The sequence below is a fragment of the Capra hircus genome, chromosome 3 (assembly GCF_001704415.2).
Source record: "Capra hircus breed San Clemente chromosome 3, ASM170441v1, whole genome shotgun sequence".
Taxonomy (NCBI): Eukaryota; Metazoa; Chordata; class Mammalia; order Artiodactyla; family Bovidae; genus Capra; species Capra hircus.
In genome coordinates, this window is record NC_030810.1 from 97,213,864 (window position 1) to 97,232,580 (window position 18,717).

The following is an 18,717-nucleotide window of genomic DNA, read 5'->3' on the forward strand; positions in this document are numbered from 1 at the left end:
TATTGATCTATCCTAGTAGCGTGGCACAAATTTGAGTTGTGAAATAAATGACTATATGGATCAAGGAGTATAAATATGCATGATTTACCCACAGGTTTCTCTCTCAAGGGTTAAAAAAAGTGACAGGAGAAATGTAACAGAGACAACTCAAAAAGTGATTCTACACAATACTCACTATTATGCATTTTTCCAGAAGGTCATAGGTGACTATGTATCATCTAAGAATATCTCAATGTTTAATAGAACTGTTGGAAAGGTTTTAAATACATGGATTCTCCCATGATATTGCTACCATTACAGTAAAACAAGATTTTCATTCTTCTACCAATATCTCTTTTGAATTATCACAGATTCAAGCCTACACTGGAGCTTACAATTAGAATACCCAATTAAAATGTCCAAAGTTGTATGAGTGGAGCTCTAGTTGCTCACCTTAAATGGTAGTTTCAAGAGCTCACCTCTCTGCTAGTCTGAAAATAGAATCCATGTTTAAATTTATGTTTTTATTCTCCAACTGCCCTATAAATAATAAGTGCTCAAATTAAGGTTGCTGTATGAATGAGTAGGAAAAGGGGAAAGAAAGAAGTGAGTCAAGCTGTATGTACCAACAAAAAGGCAGAAAAAGACTTAAAAATATGCACTTCTGCATCACCTTTAAAGCCCTTCTTGCAAGTACACCTGTATCCATTCACCAGATTGTCACAAGTTCCCCCATTCTGGCATGGATTAGAAAGACATTCATTTTTGTCCACTTCACAGTTGATGCCAACCCAGCCTGCATCACAGAGGCACTTGTATCTGAAAGAAGACAGAAATACGTTACAGTTGTGGTATGAATGTACAATTAAGTCACAGTTGAAATGCAAAATTCTGAAGAAATGAAGGATCAAGGAGCTCCTGGGTAGGCTAATCTCATTTCTGTTCCTCTTCAAACCTACACTTGGGTTACCTTGTGAATCATGTGGGCCCATCTGGAGTATTTCGTAAACACAGCTTTCTGGCCCACAAAAATGCTGGAAAAAGTAAGTAAGTATAGTGGGCTTTCATATGTAAAGAGTGGTTGGTACAACAAATTGGGACAATCTGAAAGACACATTGACATTGATAAATTTGCAGTTTCTTTTCTGCTAAATAAATGTAAAGAAACCTTAGATCACTTGTTTCTGGTGTAAAACAGATACTCAGAAAGCAGGGTAGTATCAGAGACTCTAAGTGACCCCGAAGAGCTCCCGGGATGTTTGACTTCTGAGACACGGTTTGTTCTGACCTGAAACCCTGCCCTCAGAAAGCACCAAGGGTACTGAGCAGGAAATGGAACAAAAATGAGGGTATCTGAAATGTATGCATGTTGTTCACAATTTGGACACCATTAGCACTTGGAATGTAATATCGGGAGATAACAGCCTCCTTGTCTGGTGATTCTTTTTTAAAAAAAGTAAATGGGTTGGGATGCTTTGAAGGCTGCTATACTCTGAAACAGGAATACTGAGTTAATTCAGCTTAGAAATCACTTAATTTCCCATTTACCTCTAAATGTACTCTTCATTCTTTCACCTGTTGTAAGCATGGCAAATGCTAAGTCTTGGCCAAAGTCCCGTTCTCTGGCAAGCATAGCAAGAGCACAGGACTATCTCATGGAACCAAACGTCACACTCTGTGATTCTAGAAAATTACTTGCCAACACATTACACAACTCTCAGGGGCTTGCCAGCTGTGAACACTTCATCAGGGCCAAGACTCTAGCTAGCTGAGACCAGCTCTACTTCAGTGGTACCCACTGGTATCATTATGAAAGAGAGTTGGGTTTTCTTTAAGCAGGAGGTTAAGTCAAACAGAATATCCCTCAGAACGCAATCTTGCAGTTAGTACTAAAAGCACAACTAAAGACTCAGAAAATAACCCTAGACTCCTCCCATGTGCTGACTACCCACATGAGGAATGAAACATTCCTCCTTACTTTCCATCTACTCAGTCATGGAAGGCAGGGAAGACGTGGTGACTTGGAAGACTCTTCAGCCTAGTCTCAGCCCAAGTCCTGACTAACTGTTACAGGGTATGGCCAGTACTAAAACTCAACTGGCTCGACACGGGTCAATAAGAAACGATGAATACACAACAGCTACTCACCCAGTGAGGCCCCCAGTACAGTTTCCGTGGACACAGGGATTGCTCAGGCACTCGTTCACCTGTGAGTAGCAGCTGGGATGGTGGGGCCCCTCAGGGCAGATACAGCGGAAACCGTTCACATCATTGATGCACGTTGCACCCTTGCGACAGGGATTGGAGGCACACTCATCAATGTCAATGTTACATCTCTGCCCTGTAGAGAAGGGGGACAGTTTCTGTCAAATCCAAAATGCTTAGGGAATAGACCCAGGACCATGAGATCTATTGTGCAGATACATTTACCTGCCTAGACTATAAAATGCTGTGGGCACCAAATGTCAAGACTTAAGGAATAAGACATCCAATAGCACTTAGTGCCACGCAAGGAAGGAGCAGAGAGCATTGTACTTTGATAATTTAACAAAGTTAACAAAATACTGGGATGGTGTTGTAGTGTTTCGACATGTGTTTCTTCACTCCAGTTTAGAAATGGGGAAACTTTGCATCAAATATTCAAAAAGAGAACATCAAATGCAACCAGAGTTGGCTGCTCCTCTTACTGCGGCTGTTCGGAGAACTCTCAAGCTTTTCTTATCACTGTTATCAGCTGGTTTACTGCCTTCATTCTTGTAAGAGTTAGTCAATCTTTTACATTTCTATATATGGTAAATCTCAATTAACAGGAATGTTCAGTGATTAACACTGAATCACTATTAATGATTAAGTTGCTTAAAAAGAAAAGCCATTTGTTTTAACTTTTATAATTGTATTAATCTATTTTCTGGCTCAGGAAGAAGAGAAACCTAAATATAATTTTATTGTTCTCTGATCACTGAGAAAACAATTCAGGGTCTCTCAATATAGATCAGTAGTTCTTAAATTTTAATGTGCAAGGATTGCTAAAAGTACTTGTTTTTAAAGAAGATCCTTACTGCTTCAAAGTAACATTTTAAATAATGTAGGTGTTTCAGATACTACATTCTGAGAAATTCTGATGTAGACAATTATTATTTCATCAAGTTATAATGTAAATGTTCAGAATATATGAAATTGAAATGAATATGTTCCTCTAAAACATACCCAAGATTGGACTTTGAAAAGATGTCTGCTATAAAGTGGAATAAAGTATGTCAGTTACATATGAGTTTTGCTTTAAGTTTTGAATAAATGATATTTAACTATATATTCCAAAATGATATAAAATTTTTAAATAACCCATAATTCTGTAAATGAGTGGTGACAAGTAACTGCTATGAAGGAATTATAAATTTCAAAGAATACAATTTTCTGATTCATATAAAACCAGGCATTTTTATTTAAGAAAGAGTAACCCTACAATTAGAACAGGAAATTCCAAATGAAATAGATACACACCCTTTTAAAGTATGGGTATTAACATTTTTTCACTCTCTACTACTCTCTAAACCATTATTGATGGTTCGTGTGGTAAAAAACCCATAATCTGATAGTAGTTGCTGTTTTCCTTTTAAGTATTTCATTAATAACCAATTCTACAATACTACTTTCTTAGCTTCAACTTCTGATTTTTTTTTTTTAAGATGTTTGCCACTGGCATCGAGATAAGAGCCACAAGTCTTCAACTACAGCACTATCCTCTGTCTGAAATCCCGTGGAGAATGAGACGAAAAAGCTTTTTCAGTTCTGTCTTTTCTTGGGAAAAATATTCTCAGAAGTCACACTTCTCACATTTTCTTTATTTGCTTTAAAGCTCTCAGCAGAATCAAGTTTCAAGTCATCTTTAGCTGAGAGGGTTAAGTGCCCCTTTGTGTAGTCTACCTGGTGAACCGCGGCTGCTTCACTAGCAAACTCTCATCCTTGAAGCAGCATCGGAAATCCCAGCATTTCATGAACTCCCAGCACAAGACTATGTACCTTGCTGGGCTCAGTAACTACTGAATGAGAAATCAGCCAATGTTTCTTACCGTGTAGGTTGAAGCCTAACAAACTAGTATTTAATGAATGAAAGCATGGTACAGCGCAGACTCAAGAGTCTAGTGTTGGATGTCAGAGGTTCCATATGTGAGTGCGGGTCATTCATTCAGCAATATTTTCTAAGTGCTCCCTGAGTGCTACACAGTTTTAGAAAATGCTGGCTAAAAAGACAATTAGGGAGGTGCCTGCCTTCTGGGAACTCACAGTCCTAACAGTGAGACTCAGTAGCTAAGACCTGTAGCCTTCCAGGCTCCTCTGTCCACGGGATTTTCCAGGCAATATACTGGAGTGGATTGCCATTTCCTTCTCCAGGGGATCTTCCCAAACCAGGGATTGAACCTGGGTCTCTCGCACTGTAGACGGACACTTTACCATCTAAGCCACCAGGGAAGTCCACTAGCTAAGACCATGGACACATTAAGCTCTTTCAGTTGCCTTATTTGTTAAATGAAGATAATAAAAATTCCCTAAGTTTTTTTGTTAATTTTAAAATTAAGACATGATTGACATATAACATTGTGTAAGTTTAAGGTATATGATGTGTTGGTTTGATATATTTTATATATTGCAATATGATTACCTCCACAGTTAGTGAACACTTCTATCATGTCACATAACCATCACTTCTTTTTGTGATAAAAACAATTAAGATCTACTCTCTCAGCAATTTGAAAGTTTATAATGCAGTATTGCTGACTATAATCACTATGCTATGCATTCAATCAGAACTTATTTATCTAGTAGTTGCAAATTTGTACCCTTAAACAATATCTCCCCAATCCGCTACCCTCCCAGCCTAGACCCTGATAGATACCATTCTACTCTCTGCTTTCCTGAGTTTGGCTTTTTAATATTCTGCATTAAGTGATACCATACAGTATTTGTCTTTCACTGCCTGATTTATCTCACTTAATGTCCTCAAGTTCCATTCATGTCGTCACAAATGTCAGGATTTCCCCTTCTCTCATGGCTGAATTATATTCCACTGTGTACATACAAGGTATCCTTTACTCATTCATCCATTTGATGGACACTCTGGTTGTTTTGATATCTTGACTATTGTGAATAATGCTGCTATGAACATGGGTGTGTGCAAATACAAACTCCTCTTGAAATATTGATTTCAATTCCTTTAGATACACAACTGTAGAATTCCTGGACCTTATGGTAGTTCAATTTTTAATTTTTTGACAACTGCCATATTGTTTTCCCTAATAACTGTAACATTTTACAATCAGATCAACAGTGCATCAGAGTTCCCCTCTTCCCACACCCTCACAAACATTTGTTGTCTCTCATCTTTTTGATAACAACCAATCTTTCAGGTGTGACGTGACATTTCACTATGGTTTTGATTTTCATTTTCCCAATGATTAGTGATGCTGAGCATCTCTTCCTGTACCTGTTGGCCATCTATATGTCTTCTTTGGAAAAAGAATGTCCTTTGTCCATTTTCCCCCTGATTCTAAACATCTGTTTTCCTTCATCGCTCACACTTTTCTGAATGTGTATACCTTGCTTCTAACTACTTCCCTAGGCTTTAGTCATCTTCCGATGTATGCAGTCTTGAGTCCCTGACCATACCTTAAACCCTTTTAAAGGCATGAGCTCACTGTCTACCACTTTTCCCATAACCCAGTGCTCCTCTGTGCTTAGCAGTGTGCCTTCACTAATGGCTGGAGAACCAAAAACAACTGTGTTCAGCATTTATAAATTTATAATTTATAAACATTTATTCACTTTACTTCTGATTAGAAAATCCTGTAAGAGACTGAAAGAAAGACGAGATTGCAAACTTCGAATCTATTACTTTTTCATTGAATTTGGCGATTTTATACAGCTGCATAATGATACTGTGATGAGGATTAGCTATATTGCTAGCTACTCATCATAGATTGTAAAGCTTGTAAAACTTTACCTGTCTCAGTTGATACTGGATTTCAAAAGATAAAAATGATTTACAGCCTAAAAATATAATCAGAATGTGGTTAAATCATGTAGCTCTGAGAACCAGAGTAAACATTACCAGTATCTTATATCTGGAAATTATTGGGAATTTTCCAGTAATATTTTCTAAAATTGGGTTTCCGACTACTAACATGTTTTCATTTTTAAAGTGTTAGACGCTCAGTTGTGTCCGACTCTTTGCAACCCCATGGACTGTAGCCTACCAGGCTCCTCTGTCCATGGAATTCTCAAGGCAAGAATACTGGAGTAGGTTGTATAATTGACATGTAACATTATTAATTTCAGGTGTACAGCATAATGATGTGATATTTGTGTATACTGAAAAATGATCACTACAATAAGTCTAGTTAACATCTGTCACTATCCTGAATTTGTTATTTGTCCAATTTTTAATTGAATTATTTGCTTCTTTACTATTGAGTTGTATGATTCTTTATATATTTTGGATATTAACTTTTTGTTAGACACATATTTTGCATATATTTTTATCCGTCTCTGTAGGTTAGCTTTTCAACATATTGTTTTTTTTTGCCCCTCAGAAGTTCATTTTAGTTTTTGTTACTTGTGCTTTTGGTTTCATTTACAACCTATCTACTTTTATGGACTGTTCTGAGAAGTCAGCAAAATAATGGACATGAATGTGAAACTGAAAAAGTAGTTAATACTACTGAAAAGTAGTCTACTGAAGTGACACATGATTTCTTACTTTTCCTATTCAATCAGTAAGTATAAAGTGGTCTGCGGAGAACAGAGAATTTTGTCTGAAAAAATATTCCCTTAAATCTGTTCAAGCTGTTATTAAAATTGTAATAAAAAGTTAACAGTATTAAAATAAAGGCAAGACTAAAACCCCTTATATTTATGGGTCATGAGCATATAACACAGTTGCCTCTGATATTTTCAGCAACTGACTTGAAAAAACAAATAGAACAAATAAGACGTAGAAAACAGTTCCAAGAACAGGGTACCACCCAGTAACCAAAACATTCCATTCCTTGGTTATGCAGTTTCATGCTACACCTTAAGTTTATTTTAGAATATTTTTAGCCTATGTCCTCCCTCCATGACCTTCCTGATTTGCTAAATGTTAAAAAGAGAGAGCATATGATTCACTGACATTTCTAAAAAATTTAAGTTGAGTCTAAGGCTCATATATCTAAAAAGAAACCACAGCAGGCACCCACTTATGCTGTCCAGTCAAGTCTGAACTCTAAAATAGAACCCCTGGGGTGGAATGCTGGCCCTAGTGCACTGATACTGTTACTTAAGCTCTCTGAATTCAGGGTTTCTCATCAATACTGTAGAAATAATAATAGTAGTGACAATTAAATGAGATTAGGCACTTGATTTAATGCCTACCTCAAAACAAGGCCTTAATAAATGGCAGCTATTCTCTTCTTATTACCTATGTAAACAAGTACATATGCCATTCTGTCTGAAAGAAATTCAGTTGGCTGTCACTGAATGTTGGAGTAACACATTTCAGGATACAGAAGTACATCTGGCTCCACACCAGCAGTGCTGGGTACTAGATATAAGAACTCTCATCATCCTGGTCTTCTGAGTGATATTCCACTGAAAAGAGATTACGGTGACCACGTAGGCCACAAACGTTCCTCTCTCATGTCCACAATCACACTAAGCAGTGCAAAGGATTGTGAAATACAGAGAGAGTTAAGTTCCCAGCAAGAAAGAGGCATCTCTTGGCTTTTTGACATTATAGTTTAAAAAGCTCTGTGGGAAGTTTCTCATGTTGGTTGCAAATGACCACATGGTATTTATGCAATGGTAACATCATGATGTAAGTGCCTTATTGTGTGTGGCATTGTCTAGCAAGAATGGGACTGGCACATTACACACCCTCTGATGGTGCCTTTGACAAACAGATGTATCAGAAAGAGGCTTCATACTTCCTCAGTAGCTCCTAGTACTTTTTGATCAGGAAGGTAAAAGGTAAAGGTAATCTTATTAGCAACAAAAGAAGATAAGAGAAAAGATGTATGTGAGTTTGTGTGTGTACACACATGGTGCATATATAAATGTTCTAGCTGGGGGGTTTAATTAAGAAGAATTTAAGAAGAATTATAACCAGTTTTATTTTAGTCACTTACTTTCTCCCTCATGGAGAGAAAATAAAACCCACTATGCTAGCCAAAAATAGGTTGCTTTGCTAAGTTTTGACCTTAGCCAAGTACTTATAAGAGGAAGTACTCAGAAAAAATCATATAAGGTGTTCATAGAATTCTACCTTGGCCATGCCTTTATAGAAGGCATTCACTACTAAGTACAGAAAAATATGAAAGCTATATAACTTAGGCTCAGTGATGGAAACTCATGGTCTGAAAAGAAATCCTTTTTAAGCAGCTATAAACACATGGCCTAAAAACCCTAACTAATGAAAAGCTTCATGTTACAGTTCAGGGAAGGCCTAAAAACTGGGCCAGAGAAGCTCAGAAACAACCTTCTAACCTTCCAAGAGACGAAGAAGTCAGATCTATTTGAAAGTAACTAACCTTTAGATGCCCTTTTCCCAAAGTGAGGGGGCTGAAGGAGTCTCCCAACAAAAAGGACCATTACCTGTGAATCCTGGTGAGCAGACACAGCTGTAACGATTAACACCATCCATACAGACTCCATGGACACACGGGTTACTTGCACAGTCATCAAAATTGATTTCACAATTAACACCTGCAAAGATGAAAGCAGAGAGAAACCGTGCAATATTAGCACAGAAACACCAATGATCTCTGTTTGTGATGCTGGGTATTAGGAAATCTCATGAGTATCTAGCCAACCCTGAATACAGGAAAGTAGCATTTCTGAAAGTTCAGTGCTCCAGACCTTGTCAAAGGTATCATGAGGTCAAATGATTATATTAATCACACTAAGCCACTATTTGTCTTTTTTATTGTGTTGGCATTTGCACTAATGTTACAAAAGCAATGGAGGCAATTAAATTCATTGATTAAAAAAAAAAAAGTCCATCAGACCCTGTGACGGAGTCTTCAGAACCTGGCAACAGTTCTTCATGATGTATGTGCCATGAAGGCAGAGATTTTTATCTCTTTTGCCTCAAGTATCCAGAGCAGTTTATAGCATATGTTGCCTCATTTTAAGTACAAATTAGGGATCCAAAGTTAATATACAGCTGCAATGACAATTAGATGAACTGATCCCTTTTACACACTGAACAATTCTCAGTCACAGGCAGCAAGGAGCCTGTCATCACTTCTGCCTTAATTCTGAGGCTGACAGTTTTCTATGACCTTGAATATAAGGTGCTTCCTAATTTCAGAAATGTTGACGATTAAAAAAAAAAAAAAGTGTAGCTCAGCACTGAAGAAATCTGCAAGGCAGCTGACAGCCAGCAGGAGGCACAGTAAGAGCTGTACTTTGATTTGTTTAACCCCAGGGGTGGGAGACATGGGCAAATGGTGAGATGAGAATCATTAACAAAGGACCCCATAATGAAGGACCCCCCCATAAATGAAGGGGTCCTGGTTAACAAGCCAATGATTTGGAGTGGCATGAAAGGTCAATGTGAAGGGTATGGGATGGATTAATGTGAGAAGAACACTGGGCAGGCCATGACATGGAGTTGGTTTAAAGAAACGGTGCCCAAGGCCAAGGACATGCCAGTAGGAATGAAAGCAAAAGGATGAATGTGAGAGGTCATAAGAGTTACAGTCTTTATCACTTAGAAACTGAGTCAATGAAGAGAATAAAGGAGATGTCATGGAAATTCAGTTACCATACCTGGATGTCTAGGAAAATATAATACTCTTGACAGATGTAGTGAATGAGGAAGAGGAGTTGGTGTTGGAAGACAAAAATCCTGATTTTGGATCTTTGAATTTAAAACATTAACTGCTTATGTAGGTCTTGTTAATTGATCTCCATGGACATGATTGCTTTAGAATATCAGACTGTACCCAACCAAATTTTCACCCAGTTCTCATATTTCCATTTTGATGATAAAGCTATGGCTTTAGATTACAATAAATATCTTACTGAAAAAATAAAGAGCAATGGAGGTATGACTGCTGGCATCTTAGCAGGAATCCAGAAAGTGCCAAACTGTACTATACTAGTGTTTTTCTTCTTCACCTCCATGTACTCAGTTAAAACAATACAAAAAAGATAGTTTCACTTAAGAATGACTTTGATAAAGCTGCCAAAAGTATTAACTTTACGATTTGATTATACCTTGACCCTTGAGTATACCTCTATTGTTTTGTGTGACGAAATAGAAAATACACATAAAGCTATTCTGTGGCATGCCAACATACAGAGCAGCCTCCAGGAAAAGCAGTTGTGTGACTGAGTACTGAACTGAAACTGCAACTTTTTTCACAGAATCCCAGAGCAACTGACAGACAAACCAGGACTATTCAGACCTAAGTACTTAGCAAATAGTTAAGTGAAAGAAACAAGCCTGCCGTTCATTTCAAGGAAAACAACTATGGCAATACTGTGCTCCAGAGGTAAAATTTAAGCTTTCCTTAGAACTTTGGGACTTGTATCTACCACTATAAGCTTGATACTGACTGTTACTATTAAGGGCTAAAGTTCAGGACAAATCTTACAGAGTCACAGCTTTCTCCTGGGGCATGTTGCCTTCCTCCTGGTATATTCCCCAGATGAATGGCAGAGCTTGACTATGTTCAGGAAAGTTTAATTATAGATACAGGTAACTAAATAGTAGAGATACACCAATCCCTACTGTTACCACTATTCTGTAAAAATACTCACTATTTTATTACTTAACATGAATTTAGTGATGAATTTGGATATCATAAAAGAATATATTGGCAGTTTAAAAAGTCTAAAAATTAAGCCTGATAATTAGGATATAAACTAACAAATGAAATTTCCACAACAAAATGCCTAGTATTTATTCACTCAAACTTTATATGAATATTTATTAATAATTACTATATTGAAAATGTATCAAGTCATTATTGTGAGCAAAATACTCTGCTTCCCACTTGATATAACTTTATTTTCTCACTTCAGTGCCAAACCAATTTGTGTTACACTCATTTTATCATGCACTTGTACAATTACATCAGCACAGCTAGGATGTGAGCCCAGCCCTCTGGATTCTATACACTTCACCGCACCACCCTGGTCACTGTGATTAATGTGACTGTGCGGCCTTGCTAGCCACAGATGAGGCAAAGGTTTCAATATTCCTTAATTACAAATGGATACCTTTAGGAGACGTGTCTAGCCCTTGATTGACAATCCCAATTAATCCACAAGAGACCAAGGCAGGCCCCAGGAAGCCATGCGGTTTAATGGGACTGCCCCCAAATCCATGTTGTATTCTAGCAGGAACAGACACTCAGCTCAAGCTGGGCCAATGAAATTATCTCATTGGAACGTTGGAACATGAACTGGGTGACCTATGGTCTGCATGTGGCCCTACTTCCCGCTAATCCCCCCAAAGCCTCATTATTCAATTCTCACTTGGAATCTGTAAGATGCCTCTGTGTGTTTTCACAGAATTCCTTCTGCTTGTCTGTTTTGTATTTGTTGTTTGCTGATGATTCTTTTAGCTAGTCAATGCAGTTTCTATAACTTGAAACTTCCCCCAAACTTACTTAAGATCACAGGTGAAAAAAGGCATTAGCAGTGATTCTGGGTAGTATACTGTGCTTTAAGTACTTAGTGAGTGAGAAACTACAATTATAACCTGCAGATTGCAAAGTATCCCTTCTATCCATATACTCATCCAAACCCCAAGCTACCAACTCAGACTATGTTATGAATGGGTTGTCAATTCTTAGATTGCAACTCAAGAGTCTATTCATATTGGTTAATTGAGTGAATCCTTTCACCCAGGCTCCCTGTACATGCCAGGTCCTTCTGCAGACATTACAGACCAAGTCTCTTTATGTGGTCTGCATCTCTTTGCCTGAATTCTCCAAACAGTCACAGGAATGAATCTGGCAGTTTTCTGAAAGAACCTGTGCCTTCCTTCTTTATGCTGCCTACACACCGCTGATATTTACTACCTGCCTTTCTCACTGACAGCTACTTCCACCTTGACTTCTCTGTACTCCCCAGGGAACACACCTGATCCATCCTGGCATAATAATATAATCCCAAAGAAAACAAAATACTTGCCAGCCCACCACTCACCCAGGTTTCCAGTACATTTTTTATAATGGGAACGATAGCAAAGCCTAAAACAGCCCCACCATTCTAAAGGCATCCATTCAATTGCTTGTAAATCTCTCAAATTTCTTTTCGTACTGCAATTTCTCATGTCTGGGGACCAGCCCGGAAGCAAATTGCTTTTGGAAGGTTTCACAAAGATCTATTCAGCTCTTTTAGAGAGTTATCTAAACGTGGGGAGGGGGAAGGCATTTTCAACTGGGAAGGCATGGGATGTTTTTCGTATGCTTGAGCAACTCAAAAAGGACTTTGTTTTCAAACTTGGCATGTACGAGTTCCTGGATGAAGACCAGGGCCTTTGACAAGTTTGAAGAAATGGATTTGGAAATAACAAAATAAAATGAGGGCAGCTAACCGCCTCCCCCACCTTTGCCCCCTACACAGGCCATTTTCCTTAAATGGAGAATGAGTTCTCAATAAATCACTCCTTGTATTGGCAGGTTCCCTTCTAACAAAGGCACACACTAGTTAATCTTCCACTAATACATTTTCCTTTGATGTGAGACACAGAACTTCTCTGTCCATTAACCACAGTTGTGACCATAATTATTCCTCGAATAAGTAAAACAGAATCCACTGAAATCTGTGAAATGCTGCTGCCTGAGAAAACAGCTCAACATTTCCCCAGCAAGGAGTAGCATGCCCTCACGACTAACAAGCCGTCATTCAACTGGAGGCAGGAAACAGCCGTGAACTGGGGATGGGAAACGACAGCTCTGCATTCTAATTGACAATAACCCAGACGTGTTGCAGTGTCTCTCCTCTCCTTCTGAGTCCCCCACATGCCCAAAGCCCAGGAGAGAAAAACAGCAGAAGAAAGATGACCCGTTAAAGAAAGTGTGATAGTTGCTCAGTCATGTCTGACTTTATGACCCCATGGACTATAGCCTGCCAGGCTCCTCTGTCCATGGAATTCTCCAGGCAAGAATACTGGAGTGGACTGCCATTTCCTTCTCCATTAAAGATACTGGACTCTAAAAGGGAGGAAAAACTACTGGAAGAACGGGAGGGATGGAGAGGGAAGGACAAACTTCATTAATCTGAGTAAGGTGGAAGTTAAAAAAGACAATCCAACTGAACCACAAAAGTAAGAAGGTTTTCAATTTTCAATAATAATTTCAATTTTTTGAAGTGGTATGCCTCCTTTTGATAAAAAAAAAAAACAAACACATACACAGAATCATCACCTCTGTGAAGCTATTGTCTCTGACTTCCCTACTGGCTAGAGCTATCTGCCCCTGAGATGTTTCTGGCTGTGTTTCTCAGAATCAAGACTGTATTTCTGGTACCTAAGCATGTGCTGAGAAAGTCTGAGACATCGGTATAAACTGTTTTAGAGAAACGGTGAAAACTCCGAAGGCAGTGAAGAGTGGGCTTACCTGACGTGCCCGGCTGGCAGTTGCACTGGTAACCATTCACCAGGTCGATGCAGCGACCCTCATTCAGGCAAGGGCTGCTGTAGCATTCATCTATCTGGTCACTGCAGATGGCGCCCATGTAGCCCGGGTTGCAGATGCAGGTGTAGGAGTCAATGCCATCCTGACACTGGCCGTGGTGGCAAGGATCAGGGTCACAGTTGTCAATGTTCTCCTCACACAACACACCAGTGAATCCTTAGAAGGAATTGTACCCAAGATACTTAAAACCCAAGGTGCACATTCCACACCTGAGCATACATGTAGCTCCAGCATCCTCTTAATCCTACACATCCCATATCGTAACAATTCATACTGTGGGCCATAAGCAACTGGAACTGACTATCTGCACTATTTATAAGGCAAGTCTAGAGAGTCTGGTTTAAAACGAAGTTGTTCATGTCAGATCTGTAGAATTCAAATAGCTTTTTCTAAATGATCAATAATTTCACTGCAGAGACATTTTAACTGCATCTTAATTGCATATTGGACTTCAGTGGGGAATAGCTCTCTATAATTTTCCTTAATATATTTATCTCTATATGCCTTTCCTCCCAAACCAGTCTGCATATATAGGTACTAAATTAATGACTTCATGTACCTTATTTTTCCAATTCTGACCTGAGAGGACAGAGAACTTTTCTTTATTCCTTCCAACCTTCCAGGAATCTATGCAAATATAGTAAGTTTTTAACCAATACTTGTTAAATAAAATGACCAAGGTAAGACAGTTAAAAGGGGCACATAACAGTTCCTTTATCCAACCTTAAATCTTTTTAAGAGACTTTGGAAGGACTCTCCTCCCTTTTAAACATGAGTTCAAAGTTTAAATTCTCTCCAGTGAAGGTTATACTCCATATGCATAATCTTAGCCAGAAGAGGACCTAACCTGAAACTTTTCCAACAGAGACCAGAGTTTGTGAAAAGAAAAGGAAGCTGAGTGGATCATCTGACAGGGCCTACTCCGAGAAGGCCTAATAAGTGGTAATATTCTAATACTACTGAAATAGTAGTTCTCTGTTTATTTTTATGACTTAGTTTGCTTTTCTGTGATCACAAAAAAAATCATGCACATGATGCTTAAAATCTTTTAAGAATCCATTTTTTTAAATAAGAAAAAAATGTCCTGAATTATATTCATAACTTCTTTCTTAAACAGTCAGATAAAAAAGAAACTGGGAAATTATCTTTTCTAATAATTTCTAATCTTCTCTACACAATAATGGTCTGTGCAGAAGCAAATGTGTAATAAGAAATGTCTGGCTTATTCAAATCCACTCCCAAATTAGAAATGTCGCCACAGATCAGAAATGTAGAATATTTGTAAACATTCTTTTTGATTCTAGTAGCAGGAGTCAGGAAAGAGGACCCAAACTTTCCCAGATAGAGCTCTCTCCCCTGTCCAGATACACACTGGACTCTCAAAGCATCAATCATATTTATGCAGAAAATCTCTGCACTTGCCCACCACTGCATTTCTGAGCCTTTGTTCGATCCCTTGCCTCAAGAAACACAGAGACAGGCCTCCTGCTGAGAAGCCCCAATGACAAATAGTTTTCAGCTGGAATCCTTCCCTTTTGTAGAGGAATAAGGCAAAGCCAGCTGGAAACTCGCCATTGCCAAAATCTGCCCTCGAAAGACGGGGACATCAAATGGAAATGTCCAGGCCAGGCCATCACTGTGGTGAAGGAAGCAGGTGTTGTAGAAGGAAACAGGGGGAGCAGCAAGAAAGAGGCTGGAAGAAGCCCCTTCTAAACACAGAGCAGCCCATTAGTAGACTGGCCTGGCAGGGCAGCGAGAAGAGGACAGTCTCCTATTTAGTGCAGATGGACCTACCAGGAGAATAAAAAGTGAAAAAGTCTTACCTGTGGCACACTGGCACTCATAACCATTCGGGTGATCTATACACTTTGCCCCATTCAGACACGGAGTACTAGAACAGTCGTCAATATCGATCTGGCAAACTGGCCCCGTGAATCCTTAAAAGGGCACATGATGACACACATCAAAGGATTATCCTATGTTTTCCTCACTATCAGAGTGATGCCCAGAAGAGCTGGGCCGTTATTGGCAGGCTTATACCCCTGGATCAGCATGTGGAGAATTTTTCTCCTGAACAGGTACCTGGGATAACGGGTGAGGCTCAGGGCATCAGAAGCACCAGGGTGTCTCTCTCACCTCTTTTTCTTCCCAGTATAGATTTCACTTCAACTTAAAGTAGGAACTGAATGCATACAGACAGAACCCCCTAAGAAGTGAATGTAGCTGCACAGGAACTGGGACCTTCTCTCTGAAGAACCAAGAGAGGCTATAGCCTAAGGCAGAAAATTTAGCATGTCTTCCACAATGGCTGAGGGGGGCAAAAGGAGAGACACAGCATTCTTTGGAAAGAACTGACTTGTGCTATTAATGTACCCATGGGTGAAATGTCTAAAAATAATCATCTCAGAGAAAGGTTTCAAGAATATAACACACAGGAAAAAATAAAATCCTGAATAACCTAGAACTAAGGGCTTCCGTGAGGTATGAACTTTCTGAAATGTACACACAGACGGCGAGGTCATGGGCCATTCAGAACAGACTTGGACCTCTGGCCACAAAGGATTTGGAAGATATTCTAGCTGAAGCAAATCCCCCACTTCTGTACACACACACTCCTATCCCAAAGCGCTCCCTTTAATGACTTCCTCATGTAGAGCCCACACACATTCTCTCCCTCCTCTCTTCCCTGCGGTCAGTCGGCTTTGTGCTTTCAAAGAAAACAGGGGCAGGTGGTGGGCACTTACCAGGCGGACACAGACACTGGAAGCGATTGACTTTATCCACACACTGTCCATTGTTCACACAAGGGTTGCTCTGACATTCATTGATCTCCAACTCACAATGCACACCTTTGAAACCTGAACAAAATGGACCACACAAGCGGCTTAGAAAAAGACAAAGGCATATTCTAGCCAAGAAAGCACAAATTCATAAAGCTGACTACATCCTCTATGCGTATGAACATTTCTGCAGAGGGAAAAGAGGACTATGCCATGATTGAAAACAGTCACTGTGAGCATCAGTCAGACACGGGCATATTCTGGGATATCCATGTCACTGTGGAGACGGAGAAGAGGTTACCTCCAAAGACCTTGGTAAGACCTAGCATGCCAACAAAGACTGAACTACATTCTCGGATCAGCCCAGGCATTGCTTTCAGGACAGTGCCAGGCCCACAGGGTCCCCAGTCCTAAGGACCAGCTGAATGAATCAGAGATGCTGTTGTACTCAAGGTGTAAGTCAAAGTCAGGAGGGCCTGCCAAGGCTAGAGTGGTTAGCACCCGTAATCAGGCCAAGCAGCCCCTGACAGCTGTCATTTTAAGCTAAAGTTCAGCTGTGCTCTCTAAGGATTTAAGCAGAGGTCTCTGCAGAAGAGTTCCAAGATATAACACAGCATGTGTATCTCACCATGAGATAAACAGCAAGTTCCTATACAATTATGGGTAATATTATTTTCTATAAATGGAATGGTATGCTATTTGTAATATATCAGGGGATAAGGCAAGCTTGCTATTTAAAGAATTTTTATGATAAATACTTTATTAAATCAAAGTATACTTGCATTTTAAAAATCTTCTGAATTTTTCTCTCACAAGTATCTGGGTTTTGACATGATGGGACTGTTTTCCATAGATCTAAGAATTTTAACATGGGCCTTAGTCCTTAAGGGTCTAAGTCGCTTCAGTCGTGTTCGACTCTTTGCGACCCAATGGATTATAACCCAACAGGCTCTTCTGTCCATGGGATTCTCCAGGCAAGAATACTGGAGTGGGTTGCCATGCCTGCCTCCAACCCAGGGATCAAACCAATGTCTCCAGCGGCTCCTGTACTGCAGGCAGATTCTTTACCACTGAGCCACCAGGGAAGCCCTAAGGGTCCCGTGGCTAGGGATTAAATGCCAACAGAGCTTACGGAAATGCCACACTGTACTGAGTGCTCTGCCTGAGACAAGCACAGTGCAAGGTCTCTGGTCTAGACCCCACACACCGACGGCCCATGTACCTGGCATGCACAGACACGTGAAGCCTCCAATCTTATCCAAACAGGTGGCATCATTCTTGCAGGGGTCTGAGTGGCACTCATTGATGTCCATCTCACAACGAGGTCCTGCATAGCCCTTCAGACACTCACAGTGGAAGGCACCATCTGTGTTCACACATTTTCCTGCATGCTCACAAGGATTGCTGTTGGCTGGAAGACACAAGCACCCATAACCAGGATCAAAGCACTTGATGGAGCTTCCACAAATGTGGACTACAGAAGTGAGTCAGATTAGTAGCATTAGGGCCAGTCCTTTAATAATCTGATTCTCAATTTCTTATGTCATTCTAATCAATCAATCAGTCAATAAGAAAGTAAGTAAATAAATAATTAAATGAAGAAGGAAGGAAGGAAATAGGGAAAGAAAGACAAACGAGGGCAATCTCAACTCTTGTGTGTCTCTGCTGTTCTTATGCCCAAACAGTCACTAAGGCAGGGATCCATGTTAAAAGTCAAGCACAAACCTTCTATATATTTGAATTCCCAGGATAGACTATATGGTTACACTGAAAGGTCAGTTGTAAACAGAGGGCATGTAACAGGTCTGAGGTTTGGACGAAACATGCACGCAGAGTGAAACGTGCTTCGGCTGAAATGTCTGCTGAGTTCGACTGACAGGAATAGGAAGGGTTCTGTGTACTCACCCATGGCACACTCATCCACATCTTCTGTACAGTCACTCCCCTTGTAGCCTTGCGGGCAGGTGCAAATATACTGTCCATTCAGAGGGTTGGTATCACACAGCGCCCCCTTGTGGCAGGGGTTGCTAATGCATGCGTCATCCAGATGACATAAGAGACCTGTCACAGGGGTGGGGAAAGGAGAAGAAAGAGAAAATGCCCCTTACCTGGGGAATGAGTTTCTCTTTCATGGAGGATTGAACACCTTAGGACTGGCACGTCAGAATCCAATGTGAAGATTTAGAGGCAATTTCCCCTTTGCCTGATCCTGCCTTAGGGACATGCTGCAGCTAACTGCAAAGCAAGAAGCTTCTGCAGACACCTCTCTC

At 39.9% G+C, this 18,717-nt stretch overlaps 1 protein-coding gene across 1 annotated transcript in view; it reads right to left on the minus strand.

Moving 5' to 3' along the window:
* Positions 1-18,717, minus strand: part of NOTCH2 (notch 2) — a 179,205-nt gene that overhangs the window by 41,892 nt on the left and 118,596 nt on the right. The window contains exons 7-14 of the mRNA XM_018045986.1: positions 18,353-18,508; positions 17,670-17,858; positions 16,412-16,525; positions 15,491-15,604; positions 13,590-13,823; positions 8,605-8,715; positions 2,128-2,320; positions 653-798 (exon numbers count right to left, since the gene is read on the minus strand). Of these exons, the coding sequence (XP_017901475.1) occupies positions 653-798; positions 2,128-2,320; positions 8,605-8,715; positions 13,590-13,823; positions 15,491-15,604; positions 16,412-16,525; positions 17,670-17,858; positions 18,353-18,508 (1,257 nt within the window). The remainder of the gene's footprint in view (positions 1-652; positions 799-2,127; positions 2,321-8,604; positions 8,716-13,589; positions 13,824-15,490; positions 15,605-16,411; positions 16,526-17,669; positions 17,859-18,352; positions 18,509-18,717) is intronic.